The sequence below is a fragment of the Natrix helvetica genome, assembly GCF_964273705.1.
Source record: "Natrix helvetica genome assembly, chromosome: 9".
In the NCBI taxonomy this organism is placed as follows: Eukaryota; Metazoa; Chordata; class Lepidosauria; order Squamata; family Natricidae; genus Natrix; species Natrix helvetica.
In genome coordinates this window covers 479,679-506,983 of record NC_138560.1, presented here as the reverse complement: position 1 = coordinate 506,983, position 27,305 = coordinate 479,679, and the positions used below count along the sequence as shown (strand labels likewise).

Sequence of the window (27,305 nt, the reverse complement as noted above, 5' to 3'; positions counted from 1 at the left end):
TCCAAATGAAGGCCAGGCACAGACTCTGGGAGGGCAGAGGGGAACGCTGGCTCCTAAGTGGGGAGGGGGCTTTTCTCAGAAGGGATCTGAGCCCACGCGCCAGCTCTGCCGTGAAAACTGAGCATCCACCTACAGTGACAGTCTACCTTTATCATCAGAGGGCTACTTTTGCCTCCCTTTGGGAGTCTCCCAAGAGCAGGAGGCTGCTCTGGCTGGCTGGCTCTTAATGCAGGGCTGCCCTTGGAGGGGGTCCTCTTCCCAAGGCCCACCCAGAGGTTTTGGCAGCCATGCTGCTCGCCCCAGGAGCCGCCAAGTCTGGCAGGACTCTCACCCAGGGCCTTGCCAGCCCCCCCCCTTCAGCTCCACGGGGGAATGCAAGCAGCAAACGGAGCCAGGAGAGTTTCTACATTTATTGAGGGTTGGACACTACCATCAATTGGGCCGGAATAACTTACATCGTCCAGAGGTGAAAAGGTGGCTCTTAATATCTCTACCCAGTGATACGGGGCTAAGGGGCTAGTATTTACAGAGGGTCTGTACAGAGTGGGGGGCACCCAAGAGGTCAGATTGGAGGGGAGGGGGGAAGTCACAGCAGGGGCACCCAGTAAACAAAGGAAAGCCGGGGGGGGTTGAGGGGGGCACTGCAGCTTTCCCCACCGAAGTGGCCAACTCCCCCATCAGCAGCAGCTGTGTCTCTGGGCCTGTCCACCAAGGCCCCCCGCTTCTCCTGGCCAAATACCCCACCCTGAGTCCCTTGCCCAGGGTGTCTGGCGGCTCTGCCACCCATTGTGCCAGCCCCCCTTCGTGGCTCCTTCCCACTGCTGGGTCCCAAACTCTCAGGGCTGAGAGGTGCCAACTCACCACCCAGCACGGCCCTCCGGCTGCACTGGAGAAGAGCTGCTTGGGCAGCCGACATCGCCAACTCATGCCCACCCCAGTGAGATGGCCAGCAGCCATCGGGGTGTCCGAATCCTGGCCCTTCCACCCACTCGGGAGGACCAGCCCCTTCCAAGCGGAGTTGTGGCCCCAGCCCCATTTCCTCCTAAGCTGCAGACTTAGTTCGGTCACGAGTTCTGCACGGAGACGCCAGGGTGCCGCCTGCTGCCTGCTGCTCAGGACCTTCTGGCCTGCAGGCCTTTGGGCAGGAGGACCTCTGGTGCCCAAGCTGCCTGACTGCACAGCTGCCCGCCCAGTTGCGTAAGACTGGCACTGCCACTGAAGGCAAGGCTGGACATGGCGCTGCAAAGGCCCAGGGTGCCTTTGCCTGTCGGGTGCCCCCCCCAGCTCAACTGCCCCCCCAGCTCAATTGAACTACTCTGCTCTATTCTCCCGCCCCCCCGCCCCCCCCGCTGACCCAGACTGCCTTGGCCCCCCTTTGTCCTGGAGGACGTTTGAATCCCTGGAGGCAGCAGCTCTTCTCGCCCGCTCTCTAGCCAGTCGAGCCAGGAATGGGGGGAGGGACAGTGCCAGCCTTTGTGGGTGCCAGGAAAGGGAGGTGGGACACCATGGGCAAGCCCCCAAACCACCACCCCTCCACTTGGGGAAATGAAAGCGCCTTGGCTCCTGGAGTGGCGAGGGAAAGGGGCATGGCTGTGGCCACCGCACAATGGGCTCCTGGCACAAGGGATGAAGGAGGGGGAGCCTCGCCTGCAGTGCCCCCCACGTGGCTCGGGAAAGGGAGGGCTGGCTGCCTTTCCCCCACCCAATTAGGGGCCGGAGGAGGGGCCAGTGCCCTTCCCTGCCAGCCCCCCTACTCTCCCCTCCCACCTGCCCTCCCCCTGTGCCCCTCCTAGCACCACTGACAGGCCGGCAGGCACCTTCCAGGGCAGCGCAGCAGAAGTGGGCCTGAGGACCGCCTGGGCCCCGGAGGGGAGCTGGGAGGGCCCCGGGGCCATGTCCCCCCCAGCCAGGGGGTCAGTCAGTGCCAGAGCAGGCCGGGCCACCCTAGAGTTGCAGCTGGTCTGTGATTTTGGCCACCAGGCTGCGGAAGGCCAGGGAGGTGCCAGCCTGGCGCCGGAAGAGGACTCCGTGCAGCCCCCCCAGCCGCTGCAGCCGGCAGACCTCCACCTCGAAGCAGCAGAAGTGCTCGCTGGCGCTCTTCCCGTGGGTGCAGGAGAGGACGAAGGGCTCCGTCTGGCGGCGGCAGCAGTTGGCAGAGTCCGTGGCCTGGCAGAGGGCGGCCAGGATGGCCTCGGCAGAGCGGGTGCTGGTCAGCTTCACATTCCAGGTAAATCGGAGCAGCCGGGGTTCTGCTTCCTTTTGATGCCAAGGTAGATTGCAACTGCGGGCGAGGAGGACCAGGAGCCTGCTCAGCGGGCACCAGCGTCAGATGCCCCAAAGGCCCCAGAAGAGGGGCCCCGGTCCAGCCAAGATGCCAAGGGGGCACGTTGAGCTTGGTTGGGGTTTCTGGCCATGGCTTAAGGCACGGGGAACCTACATCGGTTATGATTACTCTTGCCTTGCCTTAGTTCCCCCCCCACCTCTCCCCCAGCCTCTCCCACCTCACAGGGTTGTTGTCAGGAAAAGAGGAGGATTAAGTATGTTTGCTGCCATGAGTTACTCATACAAATAATAAAGGTGCAATATAAATAAGTAGAAATGAACTCTGTAGAGACTGGAGGAGCCCAGATAATAGTTAGGGGAACAAGCTCTGGAGACAACGGACCAGCTCCCAGAAGTAACTGCACCCCCCCCCCAACTGAGCTGGCCCCAGACCCACACACTCTACGTAGCCCAATCCCCCACATGCCCCCCCCAGCTGAATTCTGCAACTGGACTGTTCAAAATCAATACAATTCTCACAAAGCCCAGGTTTCCTGTCGTGGCTGAGGAAGTCCAGTGCCCCCCACCCCCAGCCTCTCCATCAGCCCCTTTGCCCCACAGATGCCCCACCCAGGGACTCACCTTGTGAGCGCAGGTCCCCTGATTCTCTCAGGTTCGTCTGCGACCCTGGAAGGCAAGACGGGAAGAGCAGTGAAGGCAAAGGGGGGGTGGGGGGGCGGCCTCCTCCTCCACTCCCCAGCTCCTCAGGGAGACGAGGGAGAGGGGGGACCTGGGCGGGGGCCACCTGGGGGAGGGTTATTTAGAACTGCCTAATGGGCTTCCCTGGGGCCAGAGAAAGGGGGGCAGGGCTCGGCCACGGCTCTGCCCCCTCCCTTCCTTACCTGCAGCCTTTCTAAGCAGGGGGGGGGGTTCTGGTTGCTCTGCCCAGGTGGCTTGCAGCCGGGGCACCAGCTGACTGCCTGGCAGAGGACGGGGAGCAGGCTGGGCTGCTGTGGGGTTTGCACACCGCCCACAGGCAGAAGGCCAGCCCCCTCGGCCGCAAAGGCAGCCTGGGAGCCCCTAGTACTTCGCTCCCACCTGCGCCGGAAGGAAGAGGGTCCCGAGGGCTGGAAGGCTGGCCAGGGGAGGGGCTGGAGCAGCCAGGCACTTGGGGGGTCCCTAAGGGCTCCAGCCAGGCGAGAGAGAGCGGGGGGGGGGGGGAAAGGCAGCGAGAAAGGTAGCAGCAGCAGAGGGGGGAGGAGGGGAGCAGCCACTTACTGATTTTAGATCCTTGAGGCACTGAAGCGCCCGAGACGCACCTGTTAGAATTCTGCCGCTTAGAGGGGTCAAGAGTGACCCTGAAAACAGAGAGAAGCCAGAGTGAAAGGGGTGCCGCGGGTGGAGGGGGGGGAGAGCAAGAGAGGTTAGTGGGGAGGGGGCCTCAGTCCTGCCTCAGTGGCTGCAAACGCTCCGGGTGTGGGGAGGGGGAGGTAGAGTCCAGGTTGTGCAGGGGAAGCTCCTTCCAGCTGGTTTTGGGGGATGGGACTGCATCAGAGCCCCCCCCCCGAGGCTCCTCCAGCTGAGCCCCCCAAAAGCGAATCTCCCTCCTTTTCTTCACTCAGCCAGCCCGCAGCCAGGAGTGCGAATCTTGCCCATCCGCACCTAAAGGTCCTTCCTGCCCTGGGCAACTGCCTGCCCTTCTTTTTGCCCGATTAGAGACCTCCCCTCGGGGCTCTGGCTCCTCCCTCAACCCCCAGAGACCCAGGCACCTGCAAGGGCCCCGCCCGTCTCCCTTTCTGCCCCACGGCCCTTCCAAGGGGTCCGCCTGGGACTTTGGCCCTTCGCTTCCAGGCCCCTGGTTGGGGGAAGGGGCTTCTGTTCTGACCCTGCCTGGAGCCCCTCTCTCAGCCAGCTGTTTTCCCCTGCCCCCACCTCCTCTTTCGCCTTTCCCAGGACTGGGGAGGGGTAGGCCAGAGCCGCCCCTCTCCCCCCACCCCCGGGGACACAGCCGCCTTCAGCTAAGCAGCGCTGGACGAAGCCGCTCCTCCTCCCAGGGCTGGCCAGGGGGGAAGCCATGCGTGCCCCACACGGAAGCCTCATGCTCCAAAGGCTTGGACAGGCTCTCTGGGGTGAAGCCCCCAGCGCAGGGGTTGCAGAAAGGCCCCCTGCCCTGGCTGGGCCCAGGGAAGAGGAAAGCCACTGGATCATCTGGATGCCATTTATAAAATCTATACCTACACCCCTTTCCCCCCCCCCCAAACTCCCAGGGACTCTGCCAGGTGTGTCACTGCCCACACTTTAAAGAGGGGCCGTTTCCTCCCCATTCCTCCTGCAGGGTGGCTGCAGCTGTGCGAGGACTTGTGGGGTGGGGAGAGACCCCCTGGTTTTCCCTGGATGGCAGAGCCAGGGAAGGCAAGTAGGCTGGGAAGGAACTGGGGGAGGCTTCAGAGGGGCTGCATAGGGGCAGAGCCACTGACTGCAGGTGGGCACCTGCCCTGGCTCGGCTGGGCACAGCTGTCTTGCAGGTGCGTTGCCGCCTCCAAGATCTGCAGGGGAGGCCTGGCACCTGTGCGGCAGTGCCAGGGAAAGCCCCCCCCCATTTGCTTCCTCCGTTACCACCATTCACTTAGTGACCATTCAAAGTTACAACGGCACAGAAAGAAGGGACCGTTTTCCACACTTATGACCATTGCAGCGTCCCCGTGGTCATGTGATCAAAATCCCGTCGTTTGTGACGGTCGCAGGGTCACGCGCTCCCCTTTGCAACCTCCTGACCAGCCAAGTCAAGGGGAAGGCAGATTCATTTAACAACCATGGCGAGAAAAGTTGTAAAATGGGGCAAAGCTCACTTAATAACTGCTTTGCTTAGCAACAGAAACCATGGGGTCAATTGTGGTTGTAGGTCGAGGGCTACCTGTACCTCATCTGCAGAGGGGGCAGGAAGGGGGTTCAGGTGCTGCCTGGAGTCCAGGAAAGGCCTGAATTCCGCAAACTAACTGGGGGGGGGGAGGATTGGATGCTGCAGCCCCCCCCCGGCTCCCCCCCTGCCTCCGCTTACCTCCTCGTGAGCTTCGAGGTCAGTTTGCTGAAGAGGTTGGAGGTGGCCCGGCTGCGGCTCTGAGGCAGAGTGGGGGCTTCGTGGGAGAGGGTAGGCGAGGGGGGTGGCCCGTTCTGCGCGCCAGTGCCACGCCGGTCCCGCACTTGGCCCCCGTGGAAGGTGCTGCGGATGTTGGTGCCGCGGGAGAGCCGGGTGCGGTCGGAGGAGGCAATGCTGTGGCTGGAGGGGGAGGCCGGGGGCACCCGGCTGGCACCTGAGCTGCGGGGGGGAGGACGGAGAGGGCACCACTCAGGGCAAGCCAAGATCCTTCGCCCCCAACAAGGAGAATGTGGGGTCTGGAAGAACTTTGGGGCAAAAGATGTGAGAAATGCCAAAGGTTTGGTCTTTGACCCCTTAGCCCCCACTGTAGCCTGCAGCCCCTTGAGGTGACCCCCGTCCTCCTCGGGATGCTAACCATGTGCCTGTTCTCTGGACACCAGGTGACCAAAGGCCCTGCTCCCTGGGTGGGATGCCCAGACTCCCCAGGAGCCCTGGGGCAGGCACCCCCACGCACCCTGTGCCCCTGCGGCATCCCTCTCTGGGGAGAAGACAAGGGGGCTTGTGGGAGGGGGCCACCTCCTCTCTTGGTCCTGCTGAGCTGCAACAGCTTCTGTTTCTCTCCTGACCGGCTGCTTCTCTGTCTCTTGAAGATGGGGGACCTCAACTCCCCGCAGGGCCGGCTGAGCAAGCCTGGGAGTTGGAAGTCCTCCCCACTTCAAAGGGCTAAGATGGAGACACCCCGCTTCCTGAAGTGACCGTGCTCCAGAGCCCCCCCCCACAGGCCCCACCCCACTCCACGCCCACCTGTTCTCCTTCCCGTTCTGGAGCAGGGAGTGGCGGTCGCCCCCAGGCCTCTCTGTGCAGACGTAAGTATTCCGCCGGGTCATAATACTGGACGGGACGTTATTCTGAAAGAGGACGGAAGACGGCCAGCTCAGAGGCCAGGAGGTCAGGATTAATGGGGTCAGCGGCATCACCTTCTCAGCACCCAGGTCTTTGGCAAGTTCGGCATTAAGAGGATTAACAGAACAGCATTTCCATACTGAATTTGTCCTTGCTCATCACTTAACCCCCTGCTCAAGCGGGAGACCCTCTGCCTCCGTTGTGGGTTTTCCATCACTGGAGGCTTTTAAGAAGAGGGTCTCCTGCTTGAGCGGAGGGTTGGACTAGAAGACCTCCCAGGTCCCTTTCAGCTCTGTCGCTCTGTTCATAGTTGTATCAGGGATTGTGACATCCGGGGGCACCTCCTGATCCAAGCCCCCCTTTGGCAGGCTCTGCTTCTGCTTGGACACAAGAAGCGTGACCAGGAGAAGGGCTCCTGAATTTGGGAGACCCGGCTGAGAGCCACTTTGTTGCCTGGCTCCGTGACTCCTGGGCACAGAAGGACCCGGGCAGTGCCCCGAAACAGCCCAGTGCCCTTTCAAACGCCATCCCGCGTTCCCCGACGCGTAGGGAGAGCTCCTTGGTGCTGGCAGGGAAGGCATGCCCCCCTCGCGAGGCCCTGGCGCAGGTGCCCAGCTGCCCTGGGGGAAGAAGAGCTACGGAATGAGGGTTTGTGCCGAGGGAGGAGCCCGCCAGCCCCCCTCCCTCCCCCTCACCGTGTTGACCGCACTGTCCTTGCGCCGGTCGGGGATCTCCGATTTGTTGGGGTTGTTTGCGCTGCTCACCATGGGGCTGGAGGGCGGAAGGCCCCCCCGGCCGCTGCTCACCACGCTGCAGCTGGCCTTGCGCGAGGGCATCCGCTCCTCCTTCAGCTCCCCGTCCCCGGTGCTGGTGGGGCTCCGCTTGGGGTGGAGGGGGGCGGGGGAAGGGCCACCTGGGGGGGCAAGGGGGCACTTTCAGAGAGGGCGGCATCCGAGGGGGCAAAGGGGCTCGGGAGAAAACTTTCTTTCCCGCTTCCTCTGAGGGGGAAACACAGAACCTCCCTTCACAGGGAGCTCCCAATCTACAAGAGTTCATTTAGTGACCGTTTGAAGTTACAGCACACAGAAAAAAGGGACTTAGGACTGGTGTTTCACACTTATGACCACGAAAGAATCCATTCATGGTCAGGTGATCAAAATGCGGACGTTTGGCAACTGGCTCACATTTATGACGGTCGCAGTGTCCCGGGATCACATGATCCCCTTTTGCGACCATCTGACAAGCAACGTTAATGGGGAAGCCGAATTCACTTAACAACCATGTTGCTAACATAAAAACTCCAGTGATTCAGTTAACAACTGTGGCAAGAAAGGTCATAAAGTGGGACAAAACTCAATAACTGTCTCGTTTGGCAACAGAAATTTTGGGCTCAGTTGTGGTGATAAGTCAAGGACTACCTATACTACCTTCTGACCCTCTTGGATACCCCTCAAACCTCTGGAAGGTGAGCTGCACAGCTGCGGGGGTTTAGAGGGCTCAGGGGACTCCTTGAGGCCATCAAGCCAACCCCCTGCCTGCAAGAGGACTCAAAGCAGCCTCAGCTTCTCACACCACTGCCCGCTCCCTAAGAACTCTTGGACCGTTTCATGATTCGGGGGACAAAGCTGGGGCCTCAGAGGGGGGTCATGCCAGACCCCAAGAGTGGCCCCCAGGGCTCCAGAGACGGCAGCCCCCCTCGCCCCCCCCCGACCACTTACAGAAATCGCTGTGCCGCCGTTGCCGGTGGTACGTGGAGGAGCTCCGTTGGCCCTTGGCGTGCGAGGAGGCCTTGCTGGTGCCATTGGAGGCCTCGCTGGGCGGCCGTGCTCGGGCCAATGAGAGGCTGCTGCCCGTGCGGGACTCCCCCCCTTCCACCTGCTGGACAGAGCAGATCGCCAGGCCCGTCAAAGCTGCTGCAGGACACCCTCTTGGGGGGAGGGAGGGGGTGGCTCCTTCCTTAGGCTCCTCAGAAGCCAGGGACCCTCCCCCACACCCAGGGTCCTCGGGTGAATCCAAAATCTGTAGCCTCCTGGGAAACGGACCCCCCCCACTGCGGCTTTGCACTAGGGTGCCCCCCTCCTGCTCAACACCCCGGGGGGGGGGGCTTTGTACCTCGTTCTTCCTGCCCAGCAGCAGGTAGGTAGCTGTGACCTCGTTGTACTTCTGGCTAGTCAAGGCTTCCTTGATCTCCTCCCGGGTGTAGCCCATGCCCACCATGACCTCTGGGGAGGGAGGAGCAGAGGCAGCAATCACCCCAGAGGCCCCCAAGGGCTCAGAGACCCCACTGCTGTCAGGGACGGGGGATGCTGCCCAGCTGCCCCACTGCCACTGCCCTCGGTGCCCAGGGGAGCAGTTGGGCCTTGGCGGCAGAGCCTTCAGTCTGGGGCGCCTGTGCAGGTGGAGGAGCTCAGGCGGAGGCACATTCGTCAGGGGGAGGGTCCGGGGGGGGAGGCGGGCTACCTATGCGCTTGGCATCCGCAAAATCCTCCTCGGGTTCTCGGTAAGGCTTCAGCTCGTCCCCTTCGTAGCCGATATTGATCCACTTGTCCTTCATTATTTGCTGGGGGGGGGAGGGAGAAACTTTAAAATGGGGGGCCGAACTTCTGGGGCTCCTCCTAGTCCCCCCAGTGCAGCCCCCTGGCGCCCTAAGCTTCAAGCCCTCGTAATTCCCGCCTGAGTTATCTGGACACCCCAGGGCTCTGCAGCCCTCAGCCCATGCTCAGAGGCCCCTTCAATTCTTCACCCGAGGGACTCCCACCACTTTCTTCCAGCATGGTTGTCCATTTCACGGGAGGCACAAACAGCCCCCCAATAATCCACAGGGGGCCTGAGGAGGCCCAACCGGAACATGCGCTGAGCTGTGCCGGAGGGGGGGGGGGGCGTGGGCGCCAGTGCCTCCTTGACACACCGTGCAATTATCCTTGAGTCAATTAGGCTAATTACCATCATTGGTGGGAGGGGGGAGCCAGGGGAGGGAGGCTCAGCGGTGGGGAGGCTGGATCCCGTGGAGACAGTTGCTAATTAAAGGCCCGGCTTCTGGTGGGTGCCCGGGAAACTGGCATGGGGGATGGGCACGCCAGCTGTGCTCCTTCAGCCCCAGAGGGACCACAAGGGGGGAAGGAGCATCTGGAGCCGCCCAGGGATGGCAAATTGCCACGCAGCCCAGCTGCCCTCACCTCCAGGGTGCAGCGTTTGGTGGGATTCAGCACCAGGAAGCGCCTTAGGATGTTTTCGCAGTCCGTGGACATGTAGAAGGGGACACGGTACTTGCCACGCAGCACCCGCTCCCGCAGCTCCTGGGTGGGGGGGGGAGAGGCCTGTCGGTCAGAGCACAGCCCGGCTCCCCCCGCCAGTCCCTCTGGGCAGCCCGTCTGCTGGGGGGCAGCGCTGCCTGGCCAAGGGCTCCAAAGGGCTCATGCCAAGGCCAGTGGCCATGTGCCTGGAAGATGCCAGCCACTCGTTCCTCTGGCGGGAACCGACCTTTGCAACCTCTGGCCTTGGGCAACAGAGCATGGTGGGGAGAGAAATCTTTGCACAGAGAGGCGGGGTACACGTCAATTCATAAAATAAAGAAATAAATAAGCAGCCACGGGCTCAGAAGGGGAGACGCTGAATGCCCAGGTGCCCTTTTCCTGATTGGATCCAGAGCAAAGGGCCCATCTTGCACAGCCCCCCCCAAGCATCCCAGCCAGTCCTTTGTTGACCTCGTGCTCCCCTCCTTGCAACTGGAACACCCCCCCAACTCCTGCCCCTCCCTCTGCACCCCAACTCCTGCCCCACAGCCTCACCTTGAGGTTCTGCCCATCAAAAGGCAGGGAGCCGCTGACCAGGGTGTACAGAATGACCCCAAGGCTCCAGATGTCCACCTCCGGTCCATCGTACTTCTTGCCCTGGAAGAGCTCTGGGGCGGCATAGGGGGGGCTTCCACAGAAGGTGTCCAGCTTGGAGCCAAGCGTGAATTCGTTGCTGAAGCCAAAGTCAGCTATTTTAATGTTGGCATCCGCATCCAACAGCAGGTTTTCCGCCTGGGGGAGAGAAAGTGGGGGTGGGGGTAGAATCTTGCTGCCCCCCCCCCCAGGCCCAAGAAGCTTTTAGGAACCAGCACCCGAAGTCTAATGACCAGCAAAATGCTGGCCGGAGAAGCTGCCCAATGTCCCCTTGCCAGGCTTCTCCCAGCTCTTCCGGTGAACTCGCACGAATTCTCAGAGCCGGCAGCAACTCTTCCCATTGTATGGGTGGGAGCACCGAGGCCCACAAAACCCAGCCACGCGGGGAAAGCTGTGGGGTGGCTGAACCTTTGCTCCCATACAAGGAGAGGAACGGGGGGGGGGGGGGGAGCAGCATTGAAATTCTTCACCTTCAGGTCTCTGTGTACAATATTCTTCTGGTGACAGTAGTGCACAGCCGAGACGATCTAGGGGTGAAGAGGAGGGGTCCTGGCTAGTGTGCAAGCCCCCCGCTTGACCCCTCCAGCCCCTCCACAGCCCCCTTCCAGGCAAAGCAAGGGAACGGGTCCTTATGCCCCCGAGTCCGGACTCCTTGCCCAGGTGAGAGCCCAGTGGAGGAGGGAGTCTCTCTTAGCCCCCCTGCCCCCCCCATGCCAGATGCGGCCATTTGCCCAGCAGGGTGAAGAGGCCCAAGCGGACTCTGCCAGGCGGCCAGAAATGCTTGACCACCCAGCTAGGTCCTATGGGTGCCCCTGCGCGGAGCCCAAAGAGCAGGGATTCTCGGTGGCTTTGTGAGGCCCAACCTGTCTGAACTTGGCTCGGGCTTCTTTCTCCTTCATGCGGCCGTGGGAAACCAGGTAATCGAAAACCTCTCCTGCACAAAGAGGGGAAGGAGAGGGGGGTGAGGCCAGCCGGGATGCCGGGAAGGCTGAAGGAAGGGTGAAGCCGAGGGTGGGTGCCACGGACATCTGAAGCCGGGGCCATCAGGGCCGGGGGAGGGCAGGATGCGCTTGCAGCTGTTCCTGGACATCTGCCGGGAAGAGCTTGCCCAGGTGCCAGTTGGAGAGAGCGGGGAAATTCCTCAGCTTGTCAGCACAAATCGGGGTCAGGCGGGGACGGCTGGAGCTCCAGGACGAGGCTCCTTACGCTTCCTCCAAGTGCAGAGTTCTGCCGCCCTTAGAAAGCAGCCCAGGTGACCTCCTTTCCTGGAGGGGCACATGCTGACCCCCAACCTCCCTGCAGTCTAAAGGGGGAAGAGCCCCTCCCCCAGGCGGCCATGCCTGTGGGGTCCTTGGGGCTCTCTGAACTTGGTGCTTTCCTTGCAGACATTTCATGACCAAACTAGGGAACGTCATCAGTGCACTGACAACCAAACTCAGAGTGAACTGATGATGCTCTCTAGTTTGGTCATGAAATGTCTGTAAGGAAACCACCACGTTAAGAGAGCACCAAAGACCCTACCATCTTTCTCCTCTTCCCCTCCTCTTCCTTCGCCTCTCCTCTGCAAAACCCACTCCTTAGTGGCCCTGATGATGTCACCCAATATGGTCATGAAACGCCTGCAGGAAAACAGCTCAGAGGCCACCAAAGACCCCCCGGTTCAGCTACAAATCTTCTCTTCCACGGATGCTTCGTCCAGAAGTGGCCTGGGGGCCAGGTGGGCAGCTCCTGGGAGGGTCTGGGGGCTGCAGAGATCTTGAACTGAGTGGGGTTCAGTTTAACAGCTACAGAAGAGTCAAACTGCAGTCGAGGGAGAGCCCCTCCCTCCCCGCTTCAGGTAGCTGGCAATGGCGGCTTGTGACCCCTTCATGAAGATGCTGCCCTTTGACTTAGTGGGAGGCTGCTGCCTGAGTGCCCCCCCCCAAAAAACCTGGCCACCCTGTAGCTGCTTTGCAGAGAGACTCAGCTTGAAGGCTCCGAAGAGGGAACCACTGGGCAAAAGCGGCCAGAGCGCCCTGGCACTCTCCGGCCAGGAAGGGCAGGCGAGGCTTACCGGCACTGGCATACTCCATCACCAGGTAGAGGGTCTTCTCCGTCTCAATCACCTCGAAGAGTTTCACTGCGCAAAGAGCCAGAAGCCCCGTCAGGCTCCCCGCCAAGGAGCTGCCCTCCAGGGGAGGCTGCCCCCCCCGCCTCCCCCGCCCCCCCCGCCCCCCATCACCACCACAAACCTCGCGGGCCCCTTTTAAGGGCAGACTATTTTGTTTTATGTGGGGCCGCACTGGGCGAAACTGGGAGAGTTAAAATTCTGGGTTGCAAGACAACAAGTGGGCACTGCCACTGGCGATTCTGCAGCGATCCTTCCTGGGGAGCACAAAGCCTTGCAGGGGGCATCCCACAGCAGTCCCTGCTCCTCAAAACTTTGCCTCCATCCCTGATTCTGCTCATTTCTTGGGGGGAGGGTCCTTTTTCTGACCCCCGCCACCCTACCTAGCAAACCTTTGCAACATGGTGCCCTCTGAGCCCCCCTTCCTATCTCCGGCAAGGTGCCTGCTGAGTTGAAAGAGGGACCCCCTTTTGACCCCAGCCTCCCCTGACCCCTTCAGCTGCTGAGAGCACGGCTTCCTGGTGGGAGGGGGCTTCTGTTTCTTACCGATATTGGGGTGATTCAGACCCTTCATGATCCTGACTTCTCTGAAGAGCTGCAAAAACGCCCCAAACAGGAGTTAGCTGACCCCTCCCCAAAGGTCACAGCATCACGTTTTTGTCTCCAACCACCAACCCCCCTCCCTCCCTCCCTCCCTCCCTCCCTCCCTCCCAAAGGCAGACCGGTTTTAAAGTCCCCCAAACAAGGATGTTTCTGTAAAAAGGAGCTTCCCTTCCTTTACCAGCCTCCCACACTGTCCCCCATAAATCTTTATTGTATTGTTTTCCCTTTTTTCCCAGTGTTCCTGTAATTTCGAACACCACTAAATGATTGGTGGTTGTAGGCCGAGGACTAGCTGTGTACGTGACATGGCCCTGGCAGGAGATGTGAGGTTGCAAGGCAGGAAGGGGAGGCCTAGTTAGTATGGACCCGAAGTTTGGAATTTGGCAAACTCTGAATGCAGAAAGAGGCTAAGAATGTTGGGCTGTAAGGAAAATCTTGGACTGGCCAAAGGTTCCCTTTATGGGTGCAGAGGAAGAAGGGAGCCAAGAGATCCCTCGTTCTTTAAGAAGAGAGAGATTTTCTAGAGTCCTTGTGTTGGAGAGAGGCATTGGGATGCCTTTTAGAGCTTTCTCTTTAGATCTTCTCTTCCTTTCTTTTTCCCTGGGCCTTGGCAATAAAATGATAACACTACATTAAAAAAATGTCTGGGGAGTTGCCATGAGCTGTGCAGGGTCAGGCACCCCATTAAGGATTCTGGGTCCCATTAAGCCTCCCTTCACTCCGGTCCCAGGCAGCCTTTCCTCTGGGCGTATATTGTGTGCCTGCAGCTTGGCTCACTTGCTGGAGCTCTTTGCTCGAGGGTCTGGGAACGGCCTTTAGCTTTGATCTGCCGATCGTGGATTAAGGGACTGGGCCTGAATGGGCCGTCTTGCCATGCTGCACTGGGGGTTGAATGGCCTTTAATTGATTAACCATGATTAATAATTACCCCTTTCAAGAGGATCTCCCAAAGCAGTTTTTGCATAATTAAATTATAATGAATAACAATATGCCTGTCTGGCTGTCTACTTGCCCTTCCCTTCACTCCCTTCGGGCTCTTCCTTCTCTCCTAGTGAACACCCTCTTCCAAGAGAGGGGGAGTTTCTCTGCAGCTGAAGGACACTTTCCCACCCCCACCCCCAGTCAGCCACTCACAGACCCCACATTCCCTTCAGGGCTATCACTGACCACCATTGGCCACTGATATGGGGGCTTCCCTCCACCAAGAAACCTGGATTACCCAAAGGAGCAGCAGCTGAACCAATGGCGACTGTGAAGGGGGGCAGGCAGCCTTTACAATTTGCACCCCATCTTTCCCTGAAGGACTCATTTGTCCTGGAGGATCCAGCCATTAATTAGGAGGTCCACCCCTCCCCGTCCCCAGTGGGAATCTGGCAGGAGCCGGGTTTCCACAGCGACCAGCTTAGACTCTGAGCCGTAATTAGGGAGGGGAGCAATGGGGAGCAATCTCCCCCCAACTGCTGGCAGGAAAGGCAGGGAGCCGAGGAAGGGGGATCTCAACCCACATTGCCCAGGTTGAGGGGAAGGGGCTGCTTAGCCCTGCAGAGGGGAGGGGGCTGCAGGGACCTTTCTGAGCAGAGGAGGCCATGGCACTCCTCCCTCCTTGCCCCCCCCAAGTCCCTTGGAAAGGGAGACAGTTGGCAGCCGGGCTATGAAGCCCCCCCCTGCCCCCCTCTCCAACATCTGCTCACCTTCTGGAGACTTGTTGGATTGAGCTGCGTCTTGTCAATTATTTTGATAGCCACCTTCAGAAAATACAATGCAGAGAATCAGTGGGGCTCCCAGGGTGGGGCCTTGCAATGGCCAGGCGGTGCCCTGAATCAGCTGGGCTGAAGCCTCAGTGGCTCCATGGAGTGGGGGGGGGGCATGGACCCCCCATTCAATTCAACAGAGAAATCCACAGGTGCACACACACACACACCCCACACACAAGGCAGGACGTCCCGTGGCCAGCAGAGCTGGCAGCTGGCCTGGCTGCCCCTGGGGCTGGGCCCTTCTCTGGGTCTGTGGGGAGCCTTTCCTCACTTCCTCTCCTGTGCTCCGGAATGCCCCCCCTCGGGATTCACCTTGGCTGTTCCACTGAGTGTAGGAGGAAGGGGGGGGCAGACTGTGGCGGAAAGTTTGCTTCTGCGGATGGATCTTTCTCCCTTTCCCTCCCTTGTAGAATTGCAGATACTGTCTTTATTTTATGGGTATTTTTGAGGGGGGGGGGTCAGGCTGTCTTTGAGTGCCCAGAGCCTTCTGGAGGGTCTTGGGCAGGCTCAGCTTTTGCGAGGGGAAACCAGCGGCCATTCAGAGCCCCCCCCCAGGGTGACTGGGAGGGAGCCCCCCAGCAGGGGCCCTGACTCCCTCGGAAGGAGCCCCCAGAGCAGCTTGGCTCAAGGATCCTTCCCCTCCCACCTGTCAAGCAACCCCAAAGGGCCCCTGGCCTCCACCCAACTCACCTCCCTGCCCGTCAGGATGTGCCGGGCCAGTTTGACCTTAGCGAAGTTGCCCTTGCCGATGGTCTTGAGCAGCCGGTAGTTGCCGATGTGGGGCTGCTCGTCGGGGCAGGAGGCGATGGAGTTGCGGCACCGGGCGCCCAGTGAGCGGCTGGACCATGACGAGCCCTTTTCGGAGCGGCTGCTGGCCAGGGTGGAGGGCTGGGGGGACAGCGGCGGCGTCACCATCAGGGGGGCAGGCTCCAGGGTCACTACCGGGCAACGCTGGTGCTACGGGGCAAAAGAAGGGTTACTGGAGAGGGGAGGGGCAGACTCTGGACCCCCATGCTCAAATTAAGGGGTGGGGGCACAAGCCGTGCCTGCTGGCAGCCCTATTTCTCCAGGTAAGTTGACTTTGCCAACCTGTCCCAGCGCTCCTTTGCTGCTTGCTTGCATTCTGCCCAGCCTTCCAGGGGAGAAAAGCGCCCGGCCTGCCCAGGCTCCCCGAGGCCTCCCGAGCTGCCACCATCCTCCATCCCAGACGCTGCTTCCATTTGGCTCTACAGGGGCTGTTTTGGGGACGGCAAGCAAACTCCCCACCCCACCCCACCCCATTAGCAAATTTCACCTGGGTCAGTTTTGAACCGAGAGCTTTGGAGGCACAAATTCTGCTCCTCGCAAACTGCACTTTAGATAAGTGGGTGAAAAGAAACCACTCCTTGATGGGGAGCCCCCCCCCAGGTCCTCCCCCCAAAGCAGGATGGGCCAAGTGGGGATTAAGGGAGGGCACCCCTCCCACAACCCCCTCGGGAGGCTATCCAAGGGGAAAACGAACTGCAATTGATCCTTTTTTTTTATTTTTAATTTTATTTTTATATAAACAATCCATTTTCCATTGACCAGTGTGTCATCTGGGTATACATATTTTGTGCCAACATTCAAATATACAATCTTATTCTTCAACAGTTTTGGGATGGTCTGAATCTACCCCCAAGTCTGACAAACCCCCAAAGCCTTTGCTGGCAGCGCCCTGTGCCAGGCGATCAGCGGGCGCGACTGGGCACCGCTTTCTGCATGTGTCGGCCAAGGGCTGGGCACGGGGAGCTCAGCCGCACAGGGCTGGGATGGAGAGGGCCAGGCAGCGGCTTGCCTTCCACTTCAGACCGCTGCCAAGGCTGAAGGTGCCATCTGCCCCCCCGCTCGCCCTGGCAGGCACAGCGTTTAGCAGGGACTGAACCCAGACGATGCCGCAGCCTCTCCAGCTGGAAGAACACAGTTGCAGTTTCCCAGCAGTGCCACAACTGCCCATATATCATGCCCAGGGCCAGGATTCTGGTTGGCAGATTTCCTCAGGGTGGCATTTTCCAGGGCCGAGAACAGAAAGGCCAAAGGCGGAAGAGGGTCTTCTCCATGGGGGGGGGGTTGTCTATGCACTCCCCCAGTTGGGTTTTACAGACAGGGGTGCTGCTGCCAGGATTCTGGGGGCACATTTGAGGGGGGAATCTGAGCTCTTGGTCTCTTCGCTTCTGCAGGATTTGGGACAGCCTGCCCCAAGACTCAACCTGCCCCACCAGATGACCTCTTAGGGACCCAGGAACCACCTGGATAAGCGGCCTTGTTTTCCCAGGCGGAAAGGAAGGGAGTGCTTGGAGAACCCTGCAGCGGGGAAGCGGCTGGGCAGAGGCAGCCAGGGGGAGCTGGGTGTGAGGATGACCTTGTTACTTGTTTCCAGTGGGAACAAATGTCCTTTTGTGGCTTCTAGCCTGGGGCCTCTTGGGGGGGGGGGGGGAGCGCCCAGAACAGCTACTTGTTGGGGGGTGGGGGGTGGGGCTTAGGCGTTGCCCCTGAAGGTCCAAGAGTCCCACTAGAAGGCCAATCTTCTCTGCTGAAGAGTCCCGGGGGGGGGGGGGGCTTATCAGAATCATTTCTTCTGGAGGGTCTCCCTTCTCTTAGCAGGCAGACACAAAGGCCCCCCTGCCTCCCCCTCCCCTGCTCATCTTCCCAACCAGACCTCTCCAACCAGCTGCCCTCCAGGTGATTTAGGATTACAAGTCCCACCATCCCCAGCCAGGAAACATTCTCTTTGGCCCATCACCCACAAGGCTCAGCCATATGAACACAGCAAGAACACAGATCCGTCTGTCAGTTTTCCCAGACTTCCTATCGGCTTTTCCCAGAGCCCGCTGGACAGCTGACCACCCGCTCCTCAACTTACAACCATAATCCAGTCCAACATTTCTGTTGTTAAGCAAAACCTTTGTTAAGTGAATTTGCCCCAATTTGCGGCCTTTCTTGCCACAATTAATTAAATTACTGCAGTCCTTAAGTTAGCAACCTGGTTGTTAAGTGAATCTGGCTTCCCCATGAGTCAGTTTTGATCCTGTGACTCTGGGGACGGTGCAACAGTTGCCAGTGTGAAAAAAGTCAATTTTGTACCTTTGAACCGTCACTAAATGAGCTGTTGTAACTGGAGGATGACCTCTAGTGCACAAGATGGCCGTTTGCGCAATGGATGCAGGCGAAAGGCGTCGAGGAGCAGGTTGCAAATACCTTGTTCCCCGTTTATTTATTTCCTGAGGAAGCAGGTACAACTGGCCAGGTGAGGCAAAAACTCTTGGAGGGGAGGGAAAGGAGGGGATCCACCTGGCTTGGGAAAGTCTCCTGCTTGAGCGGGGGGTTGGAGTAGAGACCCTCCAAGGTCCCTTCCAGCTCTATTCTGATCCCTCCCTCCCTCCCACTGGCTGGGCAAGGGATGGAGCCGAGGTGGTCTGGCCGAGGGGCACAAAAGCCGAAGACTTTGGGTGGCCTCCTGGGCAGCGGATGGAGGAACCAGGAGGCAAACTGGGCTGTTCCCACCTGCCCCAGAGAAAGCCACCAGAGGACTCTCCTTCCTGGGCAGCTGGCAGCAGGGAGGGAGGGGGGAGTTGGAGCCAGGCCTGCTGCCTGGGCTGGCTGTTCTGGAAAGCTCCCTGCGTTTCCAGGGTGCAGGAATGCCTCGGTGCATTGTGGGATGCCCAGAAAGGCCGCCTGTCCTCTCATGAGTATGCAGGGCAAGGCGGGGAGGGAGGGGGCTACAGCTCCCCCCTCTTCAGCACTCATCAATAATGCACTGGGAAACAGCACTGCACGCTTCAAAGAGATGGCAGGGTGGCGGGGTGCCTGGTGTGCGCCTGGTGCGTAGATTCTCTCACTCCAGGGGGAGACCTTTCCAAATGCCTGTGGCGTGCAAAACGCTGCCGTCCTTTGGATCCCCCACTTTCCCGCGCTCGAGCAAGGGCAAAACCTGGGCACATCGTGAGAAAAAGGTGCTTGGTGCACGGCCCCTTCTAGGCTGCAGTAAAACCAACAATGACTCGAGGAATTTCAATGCCAGCGCAGCCACTAAGCAGGCCAGCAGAGAGTCTCTTGGAACAAGGCCAGTGGAGGCCAGAGCCCATGGGTCGCAGCTGCCCTGGCACCCCCAGCCCCAAAAGGTTTGGACCTCTGTCAATGAGAAGAGAAGGGGTCCTTTGCCCCCGAATACAGGTGGGGGAAAGGAAGCCAAAGATGTAGCAGGGGCAGACCCTGAAGGTGAGGCCACTACTCGTGGGGCCCTGAGCCAGGGAGTGCCACTCGGGCCCACGACTACCCTCCGTCATGGAAATCCACTGGGTGATTCTCTCTCCTGCTCTCGCAGCCTACCTCACAGGGTTGTTGTAAAGCACCTGGGACTCTTGGATGAAAGACAGGATGGGAATCTAACAAATTCAAAACAAATAAACTGGGACTATTTGTTGCATATATTTTTATACAGCTTTTGCTTGCTAACATTCCTATTTAGATTACTACCTTGGGCTGAAAATGTGCTTTGCTTTTGCCTACCGCTCTCCTCTCTGGATCCTTTGCCCCATTGCTTACTCTATGATGGGATCCAGGGGTAAATTGTTAGCAAACCAGCCTTCCTTCCCAGCCCACCTCTTTCCTCCAGGTGTCAACCCTGCCAGGACCCTGCGGGCTGGGCCAGCAGCCTCCCTGGCTTGGCGAAGGAGGGCACCCCACAGCACCCACCCTGACCCTGGACTGAGCCCCAGAGCGCACCTGGCCTCTCCCTCCAGATCCAAGCGGGGATCTGTGTGGAAGGCTAGACCTCCTTCTCATTTCCAGCCAGACCTGGGCTTTCATGGGCTCCACGCCAGGCCCTCGGGCTTACTCACGAGCAGGCAGGCAGGCAGGCAGGCAGCACCATTCCCTGGGCCGGGTAAGATTCTCTGAAGCTCCCGGCCCCAGGTGGGACTCCGGGCAACACCTTCGCTCAGCAGCTGCTTCCGTCAAATCGACAGGTCGCTCACTCCCCGGAAGCCCCAAATGTTATTAACTTTTAATCCAAGAAGATCCTGACAGGAGGAGGAGGAGGAGGAGGAGGAGGAGGAGAGAGGCCAGGTGAGTCAGGAAGCGGCCCTGCCCTGACACCTCATCCTCCGAGAGCCACAGGGCCAGTGGCTGCTCCTCTTTCAGGGGAAACCGGAATGGCGGATGAGTCCCCAACTGGGTAAGCGTCCCACTCGGGGTGGGAGGCCAGGCTCCACCCAGCCAGCCAGCCGCTCGGCAGGGGAGGCCTGCACAGGTGTGCACCCACGCCCTCTCTCGCCAGCCCACACGCCCAGAGGTCAGCATCCCCCTTGGGCCAGGAATGTTTACATGCAACAACTGCATGAAGGAGGCCAGGAGGGTCATCCAGAAGGCCAGGAGCAGCCCCGGGCCACCTGCTTCCAACTCTCGGAGGGGGGATGCTCCCGAGCCCTGCCTGCTCAAGGCCCAGCTGCACAAGGAGGGCTGCGGCAGGCAGAGAAGCTGCTGGCCACAGAAGAAGACAGCCAAGGCCATCGCCAGGCAAAGAGCTCCGGATCTCAAGGGCGCAAAAGAGGAGTTGGTGCCCTTCGGTCTCTGCCAGCCTGGCATGGCCAAAGTCTCAGAGCCCTGGTGCCACAGCTCTCCTCAAGGGTGTAAAGTGGGGCCATGGGCAGCAGCTTCTCCTCCAGACCAGCTTCATACAAAGCTCCGGATGCCCCTTGGAAGCTCAGGGCTGGGGGGGTTCATGGCAGGAGGCCCTCGGCTCTCCCTTGGCTCCCCTGGAGCACTGGCTGGAGGAAGGGCAACAGAAGGGGCAGCTTCTCCTCTCAAGGAGGTCTCCGTGGCTTAGAGCAGGCAGGGGCCTGCAGCCTTCTGGCTGGGCTTCACTGGCTTGGACTACCGGCAGCTGCAGATGTCCGGACCCGTTTGGAGAAAGCCCCATGCCAGGCTGTTCCTGAACTAGTTTGGCAAAGAGCTCTCGAGCAAGATGGCACCGTCTGCCTCCCTCCGACATTCGTACAAGCTGTACTCCCTGATCGGAGCTGCTGGGGAGCCACACCCGGGCACTCCCAGGCCCAGGCAGGTAGGGGCAGGCTGCATTACTCACTCGCAGGCCAAGGGAGCTCTCGGCACATGCTCAGAGGCACCCTGGTCATTTGACAGCTACTGGCCACGAACGCAGGTGCTAGGGGCGATGCCTAGCTAGCTGCCATGGTGAGGACCTCGCTGCCATGGCAACAGAGCGGTGCGGCACTCTTCAGGAAGCCTTGGCGATCTGCGATGTGGTTGTCGGCAGCAGCGGCGGCAGAGAGGGTGGGGCTGAGCCAGAGAAGGCCTGGCAGAGAGCAGCAGTGGGCCCGGGGGCAAGCGAGCCCCAGCACAAGGGGTGAGGGGGCACTGAGGCTTTAAAGCGGTCCCCTCCCAATTGGGCGAACACAGTCTACGAGCACGAGGAAAGAGATGCGACAGGAAGCTGGGATTTCAACGTGAAAGGAGGTGACATCCTTTGTCGCACAGACATAAATACAACCGCCCACTGCAACTGGAGTCCCACACGGCTTCAGAATATCCTGCTGGTGTTGCTAGGGTGTCAATCAAGAGTGGAGAATCTCTGGGGCCCAGGGCCTTTTTTCATACGGGAATTTTCAGGGGCAATGCCAGGGCCTGCACCCACCTTCCCCTTAAAGCCCCAGAGATTCTCCATTTGCTGACACTTTCTCCACCCTTGACAGGGGCACAAATCCAGGAGCAGCCAAAGAGGCAGAATTTGCTCAACCTCCCCAGAGGGAAAGCGGCCAGGCAGCACCTAAAGAACAACGCACAAGTCTTCACACCGAGTGTCGTCCGTCCCCCCACAATTCTGGCCAAGGACACAGCGGCTTCTAACATATTTCGGCAAAACCTAGTCAGGCAGTTTGCTTAAAAACACACCAAGAAGGTGTACACTAAAATGCTGTGTCCTGCAAACAGCATTTTGTGTAGGCTAGCCCCAAACCACACCCGCTTCAGACTGTATGATATTTGGGGGTGGGAATACTCCTTATTCCAATAGCTTGGCAGAGACACCGGCTGACACCAAATAACCAGCAAGGAAGCCAGCCTGCAGCGAGGACATCCCCTCCCCTCCCCCTGGGACAGCAAGGAGCTCCTGGGGTACCTAAGGGGGCGACCAGAGGCCGAGGGGGGCTTGCACAGAATTGGGGTGCTCAGCTTGCAGGCCACTGCTTGCCTTTGGGGCACTCCTTGGGGCAGCCGAGGGCGGTGGGCCGGCCGGCGGGATCTCCCAGCCGGACACCGGCTTCCCGGCCCCACTGAAAGGACCCCCTCTGGCCGCGCTTTCCGCCTCCTGCTTTCCCCTGGGGCGGGCGAGGCCGGACGCAGCGCGGCAAAAGCAGCAGTCACTGCCGGAGGCTCCGGACCCCCCCCCCCCGCCTTCTGCCGCTCCCCGGAGCCCCTCCGCCCACCCCCGGCCAGGCCCACCGCCCTGCCCGCTATCGCTGCCGCCGCCAGAGCCCCGGGCAGGCTGGGGTGGGGTGACCTTCGGCCCGAGCCTCGCCGGAGACCGGAGCGTTTCCTTGGCGAGGGCCGCGCCCTCCCCCCCCCGTCGCCATCAGCCCGCAGCGGAAGCGCAGCGACCGGCCGCCGCCAACTCCAGGCTGCCCGCCCCAACCCGGCCTTCGTCCAGCCCCGGTAAACAAGAGGGGCCGCCGGCGCGGAAGACTCACCGGCTCGGAATTGCGCTCGTTGCCCGCCGCCAGCGCGATGCGCAAAGACATCTTCTCCCGCGGCCCAAGGCCGGACGCGGCGGGGGCGACGACGGCCGCTTGCCTCCCCCGAGTGGCCACTCATGCGCCCCGGAGGGCTAGAGGCGGGGGGGGGGGAGGCGGCTGGAGAGGGGCTCCTCTCAGCGGAGACGCGGCTCGAGCGGCGCTATTCGGCCCGCGGGGCCATGGGGAGGGGGAGGGCGGGGGCCGCCAAGGCAGGCCCGGGGTCAGCTCCGTTCACTGCCGCCTCGGTGCCCGGCCCGGCCGCCGCACTCTCCCCGCAGGCAGGAAGGGGCAGCGGCGCTTCCTGCCACCCCCCATATGGCTGCGTCCCCGCGCTGGAAGGGGGGAGAGGAGGAGGAGGGATGCGGCCGCAATCCGAGCCCCGGGAAGCCCCCGCCCGTCGCTGCCGCTGAGCCCCCTCCCCTCGGCCAAGCGGGGCGCGGTTCAGCTGGGGCTGCTGCCCGGGGGCGCCGGATCCATAGGGGGAGGCGCCAGCATCGGCCGCTTGGGGACGAGCGTGGGGGTCGAGGCAGCGGCTGCTCGGCGGCCGGAGAGGCGGCGATCGCGCAGGAGGGGAGAGCGGGGGAAGGAAGCAGGGCGCGAGGAGGCCGGGCCGGCGTGGACGACACCCGCCAGGCGCAGGAAGCGCCCCCGAGCTGCTTAAAGGCGCCGCCGCCGCGGATCTGGCGGGGGGCAGCGGCTTGGCTTCCTCCACGCCCTGGCAGGCACGGGAGGGGCCGGGGAGGTGGGCAGCCGCCCGAAGGAGCTTTCGGGCCCGAGAGAACAGCTCCCAAAGCCCGCCCGCCTGGTACGGCTGCTATTCCCGAAGTCAGGCCGGTTTCTGGCTCCGAAATGCCGCGGCGACCTGGAAGGCTGGTCCTCGGAGCGCGCAGAGGGTTTGCAACAAAAGCCTTTGATTCTGGGTCCCAGGCAAAGAGGCCGCTTCGGATGCAACAGGAATTCTCACGGAGGACCCACGCTTTATTTGGGGTGGGTGGGTTCTCTTCTCGGGCCCTTTGAGTCACGCGAAGGCTCCGAAACGCGCGGTGTCCCTGGAGCCCCGAGACAGCCTGCCGTGCCTCTTCCTGCCCAGCCGGACATCGGCTTCTTCCCCTGGGCACAGCCGGCCAGCAGACGGGGCGGGCAGGTGAGGAAGGCAGCCCTGCCCACGTGAGCAGGGGGCTCCTCTGCTCTCTCCTCCTAATGAGCAGCCGCAGCCACGAGCTGGGACTTACACCCCCTCCGTGGGCAACGTGGCCATTCCAGACTTTGCCCCCCCCTCCCCGTCATGTTTGTCCGAGGGTTGGTTGGCATCAGTACGTGATGGACGAAAAGGTCCAACCGCCCGAAAAGGAGAAGGAAGCGCTGCAATGATGCGCCCTGCCCTGCCCTTTAAGGCGCACGTCCAACCTGGCAGCGGGAAGACCTGCGGACTTCGAATCCCAGAATCCCCCAGCCAGCATAGCTGGGAGTTGAAGCCCGCAGGTCTTTCTGCTGCCCGCTTGGACGCGCTGCCTTCAAGAGGCCGGGAAACTCCGCCAAGCCGCGGCCCTCCCTTGGAGGGCAGCGAAGGAGACCCAGGCAGGCTCCTGGGCGGCTCTTCACCAGGCCGCCAGCCGGGGCTCTGGCGAGGGAGCACCTTCCATGGCCCAACCGGCGGCCGCGAGTTCCGCCGGTCAGCAGAGAGAGCAAAGGGGCCCTTCGGCTGCCACTGAGCAGCTGGCAAGGAGAACCGGTTGCCAGGGGGGCTTCGTTGCAGGGACGCTGATTCCGCAGCTTCCCTGGCGATGGGAAGCGCAACCCGGCAGGGATCCCCACGGAGCGCGCGATTGACTGGACCCGATGTCCGGTTCACGACCCCCCTTCCCGCCCCTTAGGCGCCCCCTGCCCGGTGCCCGGGAGGGACTTCCAGGGGCGCCAGGCCTCCCCCAAACGCGGCCCCGCCTGTCCGCTGCCAAGCCGTGCCCATGCAGCGCCCAGGCTCCGCCCCTGCCGGCGCTGATTGGCTGCGATGCAGCATGGAGACAGGCCGGCCGGCCCGCCCCTTTGCCCGAGGAGGCCGAGTGGCTTTCACCCGCGCTTTCTATTGGCAGGAAACGCAGCCAATCGCCGTCCGCCGAGCACCGCCCTTAACTCTTGGCTGCTCTGCCGGAGGTACGAGGGAGGCGCTTCTGCGCAGGCGCAACCCGGCATCTGAGTCGAGCGTTTCTACAGAGGCGCCCCGCCCCGCCGCGGGGGGTCCCCGGTATTCCTCCGCTCCCCGCGGGGGCTTGAGCCGATTGAGCCATGCAATCCAGGGGGCTTCCCTGAAGGGCTCTGCAGCCCTCCGCCCTTTGGGATGGGGTCCGCATCACGAGCCGCTCCTGGAAAGAAGGGCTCCCCGAGCTGGCTTGGCCGGGGATGATGGGAAGCGTGGTGCCCGGAGCGTATCTGCAGGGAGGGGCCTGTGGCTGTCCCACCGCCCCCTTCAGCGCTTCCTCTGCCTTGAAACTCAGGGGGGGTGTCTCAATGTCGTGGCTCAGAAAGCTGCACCCCCCCAACCCCTTATTGCTACCTGAAGCCATTGGCTGGGTGGGTGACGGCCGTGGGCGCCTGCGCTGGCTTCAGTAACCTGCTGAGGTGTGGCTGTGCGATGCCAGGCCACCTCGTGCCCTCCTGCCCAGCCAGCAGCCCCAAGTAAAATCAAATGGAAAGAAATCGTGAAAGGGGCTGTTGGGGAATCCGGATAGCGGACGCTGCCGTGTCTTCCAGGAAGCCGAAGGAAAGAGCTCCCCTGGAAGGAGGCGCCACCGACAGAGGATCCTTCCCCCCAGATGATGGGTGCCCTTAAGAGGGCTCCCCCCAGCTCCCCCTTGGGCTCCTATCAAAGACCGTTAGGCCCCAGAAGAAACTGAGTTGATCAGACAGCTGAGCTCTGGCTGTTCCAAACGGCCCTTTTTGGCTCACGGTTGCCGCTTCCAAATGTTTTTCAAGGGGAGTCCAAGCACAGGAAACCCAGAAAAAGGCTCCCTTGTGCCACAGAGCCCTGGGTCCCGGCTGCCCCTTGTCCGGCTACGTTCCCTCTAAGGTGCGCGGCTGCGCTAGCGCGCAGGTGGCAAGAAAACACCGCGCAGCAGTTTTCAACTGCCGCGCAGTGATTTCTATTGCCACAGGCTTTGGAAGCTGGGGAGGTCCTTTGCAGGCAGCTAGAACGGGCCGCCTGCAAAGGACTTCCCCAGACTTGCTTTGAGGAGCACGGGGCGACTGAGGCTAGTTGTGAAGCCCCAAAGCCCCCACCGCCACCGGAAGAACTGCTGCCACCTCCTCCTCCTCCTCCTCTAACAGGCAGCACTGCCGGATTTGCCGCCCGGCGCTGCGGCTGAGATGAAGCCGGCAAAGCTCCAGCCGGCATCTCCGCGCGTGGCAGCGGCGCCTCCCCTCTGCTCGGAGCACCTGAGCTCAGCGCTGGGTTACCCCTGCCTGCCCCCTCCTCCTCCTCCGCCGTGCTTTTGAAGAGCCATGAGGCTGCGGGAGACAGTAGGAAGGCGGGGAGGGAGCAGGGGGGAAAAAAGCCTCATGGTTCTTCAAAAGCACGGAGGAGGAGGAGCGGGCACGGGTTACCCAGCGCTGAGCTCAGGAGCAAATCTGGTGGTGCTGTTGGAGGAGGAGGAGGTAGCAGCAGTTATTCTGGTGGCAACTCGTCGGCAACTTCAGCAGCAGCCCTGCCCACAATGAAGAAAGCAGAGATGGAGCAGATCCACGCAGATGACGTCGCTGCAACATGACTGGAGGAGGAATTCTGGGAGTTGAAGTCCACAAGTGTTAAAGCTGTCAGGTTTGAAGAGCTCTGCATTTTTTTCTAGGGGTGGAAGGGTCTTGTAACTTGACAGCTTTAAGACTTCCATGCTTCAAATGCCAGAGTTCCTGAGCCAACAGGACTGGAGGAGAAATTCTGGGAGTTGAAGTCCACAAATCTTAAAGCTGTCAGGTTTGAAGACCCCTGGGGTTTTTTTTCCCTAAAGGGTTAGGGGTGCAAGGGTCTTGTAACTTGACAGCTTTAAGAGTTGCGTGCTTCAAATGCCAGAGTTTCTGAGCCAACATTTTGGTTGCTAAGCAGGAGCGTTGTTAAGTGATACTGATATTATATAACACTTTGAATTAAGCGGGTACCTTGAAGAAACATAACTTTGAGTTTCAAATAATACTGATTTCGTTGTTGTCTTAGGTGACATCTGTGAAAAAAATTCGGGTGCTCAGGCATGAAAATGTGCCGCTCAAACACTATACTTTTCTGCTCACATCGAAAAAAAATTAGAGGGAACATTGCCCTTGTGACTGCGTAAACTGGCACCGCAGGCCCGGCTCCAGCTGCTCCCTCTGGGTGGGGCTCAGAGTGGCCTGAAGGCAGGAGCAGAGCCTTGCCATCAGCTAAGAGGCTCCTTGGAGGGGAAGTGGCTGCTTTGGGGTCCAACCCTTTCAAGGGGGGCGATTCTGCCTTCTGAGAAAAGGCGATGGCCGCCAGGGGGCAGGATCGAGCCGAGGACAGGCAGCCGAAACAAAGGCGGAGGAAGCAGCCCCCACCTTTGGGCCTTCCTGCATGACTCTGCCTGGATAAATCAGGCCTGGGAGGAGACAGTTTGGGAGCGGGTGGGAAGCCTGGTTTGGCCCTTTCGCTCCCTGGTCCAGATGGGGGTCAGTCGGTGGAAGATCCTGCAGCAGAAGGAATGAGAGCGGCTGAAGGCAGAGCTCCCTGCCCAGAATTCTTGGGGGGGGGGCAGGGGGCTAAGAGAACCTTCCTCCTTTCCCCCTATAGACACTTGAGAGGTTTGGGCACCGCAGGCATTGAAGGTCAGAGGTTGGCAAAGTCCTGCTTATGTTACGCAGCCATGGCTTTGGGCAACCATGGTCCATTTAAAAAAATGGAATTGATGGTACAGGTGGTCCTCGACT

At 60.8% G+C, this 27,305-nt stretch overlaps 1 protein-coding gene across 7 annotated transcripts; it reads right to left on the bottom strand.

Moving 5' to 3' along the window:
* Window positions 1-392: 392 nt before the first annotated feature.
* On the bottom strand, window positions 393-22,869 carry MARK4 (microtubule affinity regulating kinase 4). 7 transcript variants are annotated; one of them, XM_081962786.1, is made up of 18 exons: window positions 22,335-22,589; window positions 15,304-15,501; window positions 14,551-14,604; window positions 12,803-12,851; window positions 12,203-12,268; window positions 11,013-11,083; window positions 10,620-10,676; window positions 10,051-10,287; window positions 9,439-9,558; window positions 8,723-8,822; window positions 8,375-8,484; window positions 7,981-8,140; window positions 6,958-7,175; window positions 6,164-6,267; window positions 5,321-5,578; window positions 3,541-3,620; window positions 2,905-2,949; window positions 2,069-2,281 (listed from the first exon to the last, which is right to left on the bottom strand). In XM_081962786.1, the coding sequence occupies exons 1-18, from the start codon at window positions 22,383-22,385 to the stop codon at window positions 2,217-2,219; spliced, it is 2,043 nt and encodes a 680-aa protein (XP_081818912.1). In that variant the 5' UTR covers window positions 22,386-22,589; the 3' UTR covers window positions 2,069-2,216. The 7 variants fall into 7 exon arrangements, with proteins under 7 accessions (XP_081818911.1, XP_081818909.1, XP_081818907.1 ...); XM_081962784.1 differs by lacking the exon at window positions 22,335-22,589 and adding an exon at window positions 15,703-15,807 and having other exon boundaries at window positions 15,304-15,570; XM_081962785.1 differs by lacking the exon at window positions 3,541-3,620 and having other exon boundaries at window positions 393-2,281; window positions 7,981-8,137; window positions 22,335-22,869.
* Between the last annotated feature and the right edge of the window lie 4,436 nt (window positions 22,870-27,305).

Excerpts from the sequence above, each read along its gene's own strand:
- MARK4 (XM_081962783.1), bottom strand. The coding sequence starts at position 22,385 with ATGTCTTTGCGCATCGCGCTGGCGGCGGGCAACGAGCGCAATTCCGAG. Across the intron at positions 11,084-12,202 it reads GATGGAGTATGCCAGTGCCG|GAGAGGTTTTCGATTACCTG; the intron begins GTAAGCCTCGCC and ends CTCTTTGTGCAG. Across the intron at positions 5,579-6,163 it reads CAGAACGGGAAGGAGAACAG|CTCAGGTGCCAGCCGGGTGC; the intron begins GTGGGCGTGGAG and ends TCCCCCCCGCAG.